Below are 12,540 nucleotides of genomic sequence, written 5' to 3' on the forward strand. Positions count from 1 at the left end.
TTCGTAATTGACTTTCGGATTACGATTAAAAAGTAATCGTAATTGAAAGTAATTGCAAATAGTTGGTAAGTAATCGGGAATCGTTTTCCGATTACAGATTACAAAAAATTCGTAATTGAAAGTAATGACCATTACTTAGGAAGTAATCGTAATTAAAATTTTGTTTAATAATTACAAAGTAATCCTAATTGTAATTGAAAGTTCGATTACTTTTAATCCTGTGCTCAATTACACAAATACAACCTCGATTACCGGATTACATTTGGATTACTGGATTACATTTGGATTACTCGATTACGTTTCAATTACATCTTAATTACGGGATTACATTTCAATTATTTGCTGATTTCCAGCCAAATTAATGTATTATTCATAGGCGCGTAGCGCCTTCACACAAAAAAACAATTTTTTTATTAATAAAAAACTATTGTGAGGTAGTAATCCTATGTTTATGTAGCGTAATTTTGTTACCATATATACACAACGTCTCACTCTCAATCAAACCATCCACAACTGTAAAGTGAAAAGTGCTCCTAAGTGAAAAAAAGTGCTCACAATCTATAGAGGGGCGCATAAGTTAATGCATGATTTAAGGCTGGTTTACATGCAAAATCATGCATTAACTTATGCGCCACCTAGTATAAGGATTTGCGGAAAATAGATATTGGGTAAGTGAAAATTTTATTTAATAACTAACGAGTTTCCCTGAGAATTTCCCCGGAAGATATAAAATTTTTCTCAGAATTTTTCGTGAAAAGAAATTGCAATTATTATCATAAATAATTGCAGATTTTTAATGGAAAATTGATAGCACGTGGTGCTATCCAGCTTAAACGTTCGTAAACCATAGGTTTTAGCTTTTAAATCTAGGCTTAAATTTCTCTAACCAGGCTTTAATTTTTTAAGCTTTAATTAAGTTTTAAGGACAAATTTTAGTTTCTTGGCCGGACTTAAGTTTTTAAAAGTATCGGCATTGGCCACGCTTGATTTGCACAACGTGGGATCATCATAGTTAGAAAGTGAAATGAAGTTTATTAAAATGAAATGTATTTTTAAAGCCGGCGTGATTGATGTAAAGAACCACTTGAGTTCAACATTGTATTCATTGCTCGACTGTAAGTATATTTGAATTAATTAAATCAATCTACCAATCTACCAATCTAGGTCAAATTTAATCCAAAAACGCATTCAGTTTATCCTTATCTTTAAAAAACCTGACGCAAAAAACTTAAACTCAACCTAAAGATCCAATTTTTGGCTTAAAAAACTAAAGGCTGGCTTAAGAAACAGACTAAGCCAGACTGAGTAGTGAATTTCAACTATATAGGATCATTTTTTTTTATTTAAGTAATTAACATATCCTTTTTATTTCGTTTATATAGTCCCTTTATGTTGTAATTATGACTGGGGCATAAATAAAGTCATCTTATCTTATCTTATCGTAGTAGACTGTAAAAGAACTTAAAAAGCATTTTTTACATTAATCTATAAAGAACATTTCAAAATAACTAAAAATTTCACGTCCAAGATTTCATTGAATTTTCCGAACATTTAATAGATCTGTTGAAGATTTCTTAGAATATCCTTCCCTTTATTCAAGCCATTCCCGTGATTTCTATTGAATTTTTTCAATAAAATTTATTAGTCAATTTAACGAGACCAAAATGCTGAAATTTTATTACATTTCACATCTTTTCAACACATAAACTTTGTCTTTGCATACTTATTGCAATTGTGAGTGTCTGCCAAAGGAGCCGGGAGGGGTTCCAATGTTATTGGAAACTTTCTAGCGATCTTCCACCCTCTATTTCCGGAATTAATGTTCCATCGAATGCGCACCTCGTCATTGCATTAGAAACTGTGCAGTTGTAGAAGCAATTTCCGCTCTTCCTCTCATCCACAAAGTGCTATTAAATTTCAGCAAAGAAGATGCAGCCAAGGGAAGGAATGGGTTTAGGAGTGTCAGTTTGTCTCCAAAACGACCGTATTAAAAATGCTATATAACGAGGATGGATTGGAAATGTCTCCATTTCTATTTTTAAATCCTCATACCGCCTGTTATTCTTGTGTGTGAAGAATATCACACAAGAGAAAATTCTATCTTGGCATTGTGCAATTTTCACAATTTATTAGTTCAACTTTCGAGGAGCAATGGCTAAAGCTTCTAAGGGGGAGACTTTGTCATAAAACTTTTCTACGCACGACAAAAAGAGCCCTTCGTGCATTTGACAAGGGATATTCCTCCTTGGAAGCACTCTCGGTCCATTTTCACCCACTTAAATCGATTTTCGTCACATTTTAATCACACCATGGTCACAACTTTTTTGCCACACTTTTGAGGTTGCTGGAAAAAAAACGAGAAAGATGGTACTCTTACAGGCTGATAAAGCTCGTAGCATATGGTAAATTACCATAAACAATTTGCACGTTTTTTGCAACACTTGAGTGAGATTTAATTATGTGGGTGAACTTTTTTCATCTTGTACCATCTCTAGGCTTTTCTAGGAAGTCTTGTTTCATTTGTGAACTTGACACTTTTACATAAAATCCTTAAGGGGGCAAAATTAATGAATGTTGCTTAAAATTAGCATGACATGGAGTTTATGACCTTCTCAACTGTAAGTTATTTCCCAAATTAACATTTTAACATTTCCTTTAGGAACTTTAAGGAGAAAGTTTTTCATGAATTTATTGCAAAAGTGGTAGTCAAGCCTGAATATTGTAGCGATTTTTATTCTGAAGCGTATAATTCGGCTCGACGCCACATCGCATACTTAGATCAACTGGTGTACTGGCGGACGTCACGGATCTTTTTTATGTACTTACAATGGGGGTTTATCTTCTAAACGAAATTACTCGGATCTTCAGAAATATTCGGATTATTCGCCAAGGAAATGCAAATAGGTCTACCTAACAAACCCTCAAGATGATAAATTCCAATGTAAAAACATTTTAATCAAACCGAAAAATACTAAATTCAAGCCTAAGGGAGTTATCCCACTTAAGCTCTAAGCACTTGATGCTTAAGATTTTACATATGAAAAAACGAGAAAAAATACCGTTGTTTTCTCTTTGGTACTCACATAGAGGTTATGATGCTCAAGCACTTGGAGCTTAAGTGTGATAGCCCCGTAAGAGTTCTAAATTCAAACTAAAAAAAAGAATAATTTCATCCGATAAATATTTGGTTTTAAGCCCAAAACAGCACAAATTGAGGAACAAAATTTTTGAAATAAAAAACATTAGATCCTAAACAAGGACTAATTTCAAACCGAAAAGTGTAGTAAAATAATGCTTAAAAGTATTGTAGTAAATTGAATAATTCTTACAAAATTACCTGTACTAAGAAATATTTTCATTTATGTTTTCATAAGAAATGGAGAATGTGTAAACATGATGCCAAAATATTTTCAATAGCACAGAATCTTTACCTTGTGACAAGGGTGCTGTCAATAATACATCAATGATGAAGAGGACACACGTGTGTTAAATTTAAAAAAAAAAGTGAAATTTTCCGTTTTTCAGAATTTCGTGTAAACATTTATTATATTCTTGAGAATTTGATAAAGAAAAACTCTTTTAATGTCGACGTGACGTCCTTCGTGTAAGGATTTTGATTTTTTTTTCTCATCACAGCAATAAAATTCTATTAAATTCCATTCCAATCTGTACACGAGTATCTAATTTTGGGGTGTTTGCTCAAAAGTGGAATAAATGGTGAAAGACGCAAAAAAAACCAACGAGATGAAGTAAAATTATTCCAGATTTTTACGCTCAACAATTTCTCCACCTACACAGGTAAAATCACCAACGATAATCCACAATCTCTTCACCCCAAAAGAATTCTTCAGCATCGCACAATTGAATTTTCTCCTCCCTATCTGCCATGGAAAACCACCCCACAAATGTGGATTGAAAAATTACAGAGATAATTTGCTAGAATGTGGGGCGGAACGTAATCGTATGAAAGTCTTGGTTATCAAAAAATAAATAAAATATTCTTGCTGATGTGGGACTTACTTGGAAATACAGGACAATCTTGCACATTGTTTTCCCCATGAACCACGTCTCGGTCACATCCCATACTACAGTTGGTGGTAAACAGAAGAGAATCACAAAGAAATCTGCCACAGCCAGATTTACGATGAAAATGTTCGTCACAGTCCTCATGCTGTGATTCGTATAGACGGCAATGCACACAAGAGCATTTCCCACCTGAAATTGGAGGAAAAACAATGATTGAACAATTTTCACGCTCTTCTCAGTAGAATATGTGTACACCTACATATTGAAATTGAAAAATTAAAGGGAAAGAAAATGTGAAAAGAGGAACTATTTTCGCTCTGTTTCATTGAAAACATAGAAAAGGTAACTAAATATTTTTAAAATTCTATGTATTTCAGTTAGAATCTATTCGTGCTAGCCATTGAAATATCTATTTCTCAATGAAAATTAATTACACCCTTATATTACCCTTTTCGTTGCCTTGATATACCTTCGAAAACCATTAATAAATAAAGTTTATTCACAAAATCTATTAATTTTTCTTGAAGTGTGTATATTTTTTTTCGTTTTTCCGGTAATTAATTGAATGCTCTATACCCTCAATTATTTTGTGTTAAGTCAATTGAAGAAAAGGGTGATTAATTTTCAAACATGATCCATGAGATCGCGTGTCAATTCATGAATTTTAAATAAAAGCTTCCTTATTATTTAATACTTATGTTTCGTGTATACCTACCTTTAAGCTTTAAGCTCTATCTTACATATGTACATATATACAATAGAAATATAGGTTTGTGCGACTTGTGGTGTGCCCGTGAATTTTATGTCATGCCCCATTCCATTCATAGATAGTCACAATCGATATCATTCTTGGAGGGCAGAAGAACATGGCTTTTCCACACAAAAAAAACTAAAGGACGAGCATTTTGAACGAATGAAATTCCTAAGAAAGCTTGTCCATGCCATCATCTGCCTATCGGGGATGTCGCTTGTTTTCCCGTGAAACAATCCATGTTGGTTGTTTAATTAGAAATTGCTGGAGTCCCTCCCCAAATGAACTCTAATATTATTTGGCATAGGCTTTTATGAACTCATAAACGCAGTCTGGCTTTCGTCACCCACCTCCGCCCCCCTATTCCACTATCAGCTGTTGCCCTTGTAATCTCTTTGGTCAATTTTGTTGAGATTTCCAAAGGGACGAGAAGGTGGAGTATGAGGAAAATGTTTATTGGGTACCGATAAAAGCATCTCCAAAGAGATTATGCCTTGTGGATGAATTTTAATTAAAATGTTCCACATACCACACAGCATTTTGCATTGAAGTGAAATTTATATTGCACTATTATTGCCTTCATAGTCATATAACTCAGTGAAGCAGACGGTGAAATAATAATAATAATAATTTGATTACTGCTTCAAGGATCAAGATGTTCTTCTATTGCACTGTTATGCATATTGTATAGGACGTTAAGACGCTCACGAAGACATATAAACCTATATTTATTTATTGGAAAATATTTATTTATTATATCTGGAACGTTTTTTATTTTAATTTCAGACATTGTAGATTTCGGGCAATTGGGTTCAAGCTTAGCTTCGAATTTTAAATATGAAAATGCAGTAAATCTGAGAATATTTATTTTTCAATTATTAAAGATTTAAAACTTTATTTTAACATGAGAACTGAGCTATCTCGATTCTTAGATTAAATATTTAAAAGTCACAATTAATCTCCTTTAAGCGTTAGAATATTATGAATAACACGGAGTTTATTGTCTTAACATCCATCGAATATGTCATCATCCTTTATGCAACCAAATATTTCCAAAAATTACGTAAATAGTAACTTGAACTGTTCTTATTATCATGCAAATACCTTTGATTCTCACTGAATAATTTATGGCCTTATATGTAGGATGTTACTTTCAGCAATTTCTTACGTACATTGTTAAACGAATACATCGTGAAAGGTTAAAACATGAAAATCATCTCGTTACTCAAAATAACACTTCTGCAAATTTCCCTTTATGGCACAAAATACTCTATTTGCATTACTTTGTATATATATTTATTCAAGTATACGAACAATATGATTCAATTTTACTTCTCTATCTAGTTATATCAAATTTTGAATTTAATTTGCAAATTGCAAAATGATCTAGAGAGGAGAAATCAATTGAAGCAAAATATTATCTTATAGCTTAATGCAAAAAAATAACGACAACCAATACAAAATATTGAGCATTTTTTGATAAGAAATCCGTATTGTTCGATAATGTAGTATAAAATTGCAACGATTATTCAATCAGGAAGTCAATTTGTATCAGTACAAAATGTACTGGAAATGAATTGAAATTGCAATTGAAATTCAAAAGCAACTTACCAATCCCATGATAAAAACGATGGAATGGGAGAAGATGAGAATCCACTCGGAGATTGAGGGATAAATGTAGTCGTAGACGAGATTGACGTACTCCTCATAGGTGAGATTGCAGTACATTGGTTCACCGACGCATGTAATGTTGTGATCAATTACACAATCAGGATCCTCGTGTTCGATACACGTGGCATTCTGGAGGGTATGGGACGCAGCAGGTGCACTTACTAAGTCCACAAAATACTGATCAATGTCCTCACTTGTAAATGCCGTCGTATTCTCGATGGGGTAATGAAATGCACCTCCATCGGGGGATGTATATAAATTATGACTCCTTCTCGTCCTCTCGTGATGAATGCCATGTATTCGATGATCGTGCCTTTTGAGGACATTTAAACTACCCTGTGCCACGGAGCTTTCATCACGGGCGGCACAGGATGCAAGTGTTGCAAGGAGGATGATTAGAAGTTGCCTTAATTGGTGCATCATTGTGCTTTCGTTACGAGGCACATGGAAATATTTTTTTTGTATAAAAAAAGCTCACGAGAAGTTATCTCCCTCTGCACATCACAAGTTCATGTAATTCACTATCTCTTCCACTCTTCTCCTCCATTAGGACTAACTTTTTCTTTAAATCCTCACATCTCAATAGCTCTACAAAATGTTCTCGTTCACACGCTGACGACAAAGTTAGCACTTTTCTTTCACCACATATATATTTTTTGCGTACATATAGTGATTCCTAAATTAAATTTCACCATGAAATGTGATTTTTCACTCTATAACATTTATAAGATGTTGATTACATATATATTTCAAATGGCAAATGCGAGTTGAGTTGGGTGATTTTCACTCACGGAGCTTTGATATATACTCCCTTATTTGATCATTTCGCACTCTGCTACACTTTATGCATTTTATCGTGAGTGCTTACTCAAGGGGTGAGATATATTTTTAAAAATATTTAAATAAAGGCTAAGAATAAAGAAATTGTTCTTTCATACATTTTTCAAATGGTAAGTGTTAAATGTTTTAAAAGAAAAGAAGCTTTAAGTGAAAAATAAAGAGTTAAGTTAAAAAAAATCATGTCTCTTAATCATTCTGTATGTAATTTATAAAGTAGAAAACCCCTCGGAAATCTCACCTTTAAATTCAATCGCATTTGTCATGCTCCTAAATTAGATTAATCCTTAATTCTTTATTCAAAAGTCTGAATATTTAAAGTAAATTCACAATGACAGTTTCAGAAAGAAAAATCTACTATTAGATGAGCTTTCATCTCCTAAGCTATCCTGATGCAATCTCATCGGAAAAGATAAAAAAAAAATAAATTCAATTAGAATAGGTATGTGGATAAAAACAAGAAAAGAGTAAATGCAAGGGATAAATTCTAAGGAAGTTTAATTCATAGACACGAGTGTGTCTTGTTAGAATTACTTGAGAAGTTGAGACAAGGGATTTCAGGGGGATATTCCACATCAAAATCAATACGGAAAATTCGAAAGCAAAATATACACTGCCGTTGAAGAAGGAATTTTTCAATCTACTCCCGACAGTGCTGAACCTCTTTCGCTGCCTTATACAATGTGCTTGCTAAATCACAGAGAAAATTCGACGTTGGAATTTTTTTTTCTGCAGTGTGAAATACTTCCCAGTAAGTACCGTCATGTGTGGAAGAAAATCAATATTTACTGCCACATGGAAAAGTGTCGAAGATTAATTTATCCCCATAAAAGTTGAAATACTTTGCAAAAATATCGAAGGTCGTAAATTAAATTGAAAATAGCTGATGATAAAAACAAATTAAGAGGCTATTGTAGAAGATATTGTGTTTTATATTTCACAGGCATTCCCAATAATATCCATGGCAGTGCTATTTATATGGGATTTTATGTGCTAAAAGCTCTTGATTAATATACACTTTAAAAGTTTTTAAGATGCTTCGAGTAAAAACATCCGCGACACCCCATCCCACACACACATACAGCACCCCGCGCGTGTGTGGAAATCAATTTTAATGGTTGGTACTTGAAGGACTTTGCCATACACCACCCACTTCCTGGACATTTCACACCACCCACAGATTCCCCCCTCACAGTTACACCCACATAAAAAATCACCACGTACACCTTTTTAACTGTTTATTAGAAAAACGTCAGTGGTATTTAGCCCAGGGGGTGAGTGGGATGTTGTGAAAAGGATTTTTATCCCTTTGGCACCAAAATACATATTAAACACACATTTTCACCACGTTTTCCACCCAACATTTTGGGTTTGGTGGCAACCGAACGGACCCCCGCGCGACAATGGCTAAAAATTCCATTTCTTTTCCACCATCCATAACAATACAGCACAACACCACATACTTTTATTATGTGATTTATGGCAAAGTGTATTAATTTTATTTGTTCATAAAATTTTTATTGCCAATTCACATCGTCAGAGCGTGACTTTTCCACACTCACGCCGTGAAAATATGTGTAAATTTTCCTCTTTGAATTCTTCGAACCATCATGGGGTTTCTTCGTAAATTTATTTCGTGTCTCCACAGACGCTCATCAATATCCATCGCCCATGAGATCTTCTTGTCCTATATGCAAAAATCTCCCTGTATTTGCTGAAGCATTTTCGCAAAATTGCAAAAGAGAAATTTGGAATATTGAATTTGATTGCCCGAAGGCTAAAGGGCGCGGTATTCCGAACGAATTGAATGATATTTTTAGAGACAACGATGATGGGGGTTTCGTATAGTAAAGTAATTCACATATTTGAGTAAAATATGTATAAAATTTTAGACTATAGAGTACACACTGTATTGGAATACTTCATACATAAGGCGAAGTTCATCTCAATCTAAACGATAAATTGAAAAATTCGTTTCACAAAACGCGGTACATAATTTTGAAAATCAATTTATGGAATATTTTTAATATAATTAGCAAAGCTCACAAACATTTCTTTGCCTATTTGGTTGTAGTTTGTTAGATTATTAAGAAATTAGACGATTATCAATGATATTTGATTAGGTTTCAATTCAGTTTTAGTTAATTACTCGAATGTACATAGCACAGGTATACACATTCATATCGTGTAAACATTTCCATAAATAATTAATAATTACTCCAGACGTGCAACATTGAATGTAATATTTATTTATATTATAGTACCTACTATTATATTTTATTTTTTATTTATTTTAATTAAATAAAATCTTTTTTTTTTAATTACTTGTAAGTTCGATAATATTTTGTAAAATATTCTCAATACATCGTAGGGTCATAGTCTTCAGTGTATTCCGTAATATTATACAAATATTGAATTTAATTAATAATTAAAATCTCACAAACCGCATCGTAATCAATATAGTGTGCACAGTGTTAGGTACATAAACTATAGCAAATATATATGTATGTAATACTTCTTAAGAGTTCTCCGCAATACAGTGCACAGGGCAAAGGAGAGATTCAACTTGATTGAAAATTGATGAATTTATAGAAGAACGCTTCGCACAATTCCTGCGAGACCTTCATCAAGGAGTTCACGCGGGCGGAGGATTAGAATGGCGACAATATTTTCATTTAATCATCATCATCTTTCATCGTCATACTCGTCAATTTTCTCTATATTATCCTATTTTTCTTCTTCTTCCAAACTCCCACTGATAAATGCCAGCCGATTTTTTTCGTCCAAGAAGTCGATAAATTGAAAATTCGTCTGTTCAAAATTCACATGATCGATACTAGATGAGAAATTGATAGCAAATGAAACAAATAAGGATATTTCGGGCAGCAACGGTGTAATGTAATTTTAGGATGAATTGCGGGGGAGAAAATGCAATTTCATCCTGAATTCAGTGGTGCACATTGAATCTTATCTATTTTTCCGGAGCGCACGGACCACAATGTGAAAGTTCAATGCAAGAGGGTCTGTACAGGAGGAATAATAAAGTGAAAAAGCATAAAAGTATTCTGGACATGCTCTACTATTTACGATTCGTACTATAAATCATGTGAGAACCCCCTATATAACTTTTTAGAGCGTACCATTCTTCTTTGGTTTAAATTTCTTTATTTTTAAGATAAATTTTTGTTGATATTGTTTTTTTTTTAATATTAAATTAAAGTGGAATTTCCGAATTTTTAAAGGATACGAAAAACATTTTACAAATTCATTGAAAAATTCTGATTTTATACTGTTGAACTTATGATCTTTTATTTGTAAAGCATACACAACATCAAACAATTTTCAAAAATACTTTTAGAGTAAAATTTCAATATTTATGTTGTACTTTATATTTTCTCCATTGAAAGTGCATCATATTTGTATAATTTTGCACCCAATCGCCTTTGCAATCCTTTTAGTGTCGACGCTATTGCAATGCACACGGGTTCTAAAGAAAACATATATGATTCTCAAAAAGGCTTTTATAAATATGAATGTGCGTGGATAGTATCAGAGTAAACTACTCCCCCCACCCAACTCTATCTCATTCTCATAAATGTTTTATAACGAAAAGCAGATGCATTTTGCAATATGATAAAATATGTATGCCTTCATATTGCAGTATGTCGTACCAACCATAATTTATTCCCATTTGAAGAATTTCTGTAAAATTTGAGTCAAAAAATTTTTATAATCCCCAAATGCGAAGGTATTTCCGTTATACCTGTGTAATTCATGCCAAATATGTTTAAATATATCAAGGAAATTCAATTTATGTATTTCAGATTTTGTGGTAAAATATTTGCATAAATTTTAATGACTTGTCTTTGGCAAAAAACAGGAAGTTTTTTATGAGTAAAAATATCATACTGAATTGGCGAAATGAAATTTTCTTTTTTAAACGAAACATTTTATAAGCCGGAGATGAGGAAGAAAATTTAAATGTGAAATATGAGAAAACCTGTAAGACATGCGATTTATGTTATCAATGCGATGAAAGGAAAAATGTCACTCACAGGCCTGATGAGGATATGTTGTCGTACACCACCAATAAAAGTCACGAGAATTTATTGATAAAATGTATGTGGTTGAAGTAATTTTATGAGCATCAAAGGGAACGTTGTTAGACCTTTCAGAGTACAATGTATCGATTTTGCTTATCAAAAATCATCTTTGGTTAATGACGTAAAAATTTAAATAGTAAAGAAATTTGTTAAATGTCAACGTAAATTACCAAAATGGGGCAAAATTACTCAACTTTTCCTTCCTTTCATGGAGGCGTGTACAAGAGGAAATAATTTCCCAACACCTTATATCATGTTATATCATTGGGAAAAGAACTTTGTACCCCCAGTGTCTCTTGTGACTAATTTTGGCACAGATTTTATCTGCATGGAGTGGAAAATGTTTTGAAATTCCGGTTAGAATAAACTTTTTGATGAAAATTATTCTATACAAAACGGTAACTTTTCATTGAAATAAAATGCAAATAGCCCAACAAATGTTTCAGCGCGTCCACTCATTAATTTTCCACGTGAAGTGATATTTTATAAAAGCCCCCAACATTTTGCAAATATTTATACCCCTGAGCTATCAACCCACACCTTCATTTTGAATTTTATTATAAATCCTCTGTGTAATGGTATTATTTGATTTAAAAGTTTTTTTTCCATGTGAGAATTTTCCGAAAGTGATATCACAGTGGGAAACAAACGCCACACTTCCTGCTGCGGAAAGTGCATTAAAATGGTGAAAAACATACAGAAAAAAGTTTCCTTGTGTGACTTTAAAATAGTCATTGAGCAAATATTGACTAAACAATTCCCATAGTTGAATTTACAAGGGAAGGAAATTTGAGCGAGCTTTTCCGGTTTGCTATGAAACTTTTCTAATTGAAATTTAAACTTCACTTTTGATGGAATAAATTTCCATTAAACGCAGTTGTTTATTAGTTTAGTATAAAGTACTTTCCATAAATTAAACGGTTCTAACTGATGCGGAATCGGGAAAATCGATTTTTAATTGACAGAAAAAAAATTCTCATAAAATAAAAAAATGAGAGTTTAATTTTTATAATAATTCAAAGAATAATAATAATTTAAAGAATATTAATAAAGATGAAGCCGATGAAGCAGATATTGAAAATTTTCAATTTCCCAGAGAAAGTATTATCATTTTTCATGGAAAATCTTATGGCCTTTCCATTCTTTTAGCAT

General features: G+C 32.7%; 3 protein-coding genes across 7 annotated transcripts in view; all 3 read right to left on the reverse strand.

Annotated features, from left to right (window-relative positions):
• The window catches only part of LOC129797635 (cytochrome P450 6A1-like), a 690,618-nt gene that overhangs the window by 90,293 nt on the left and 587,785 nt on the right, over positions 1–12,540 (reverse strand). The gene's annotated exons all lie outside the window — the stretch shown is intronic.
• Positions 1–12,540, reverse strand: part of LOC129797630 (cytochrome P450 6a9-like) — a 667,408-nt gene that overhangs the window by 90,293 nt on the left and 564,575 nt on the right. The window lies entirely within an intron of this gene.
• Positions 1–12,540, reverse strand: part of LOC129797548 (orexin/Hypocretin receptor type 1-like) — a 73,049-nt gene that overhangs the window by 49,756 nt on the left and 10,753 nt on the right. For 2 of the 3 annotated variants that reach the window (XM_055840257.1, XM_055840256.1), the window contains exons 2-3: positions 6,389–7,124; positions 4,021–4,215 (exon numbers count right to left, since the gene is read on the reverse strand). In XM_055840257.1, the coding sequence (XP_055696232.1) occupies positions 4,021–4,215; positions 6,389–6,871 (678 nt within the window). In that variant the 5' untranslated portion in view covers positions 6,872–7,124. Of the gene's footprint in view, positions 1–4,020; positions 4,216–6,388; positions 7,162–7,526; positions 7,681–12,540 lie in introns of those variants that run through there. The other variant, XM_055840255.1, reaches the window with a different exon arrangement.

The sequence above is a fragment of the Lutzomyia longipalpis genome, chromosome 1 (assembly GCF_024334085.1).
Source record: "Lutzomyia longipalpis isolate SR_M1_2022 chromosome 1, ASM2433408v1".
Taxonomy (NCBI): domain Eukaryota; kingdom Metazoa; phylum Arthropoda; class Insecta; order Diptera; family Psychodidae; genus Lutzomyia; species Lutzomyia longipalpis.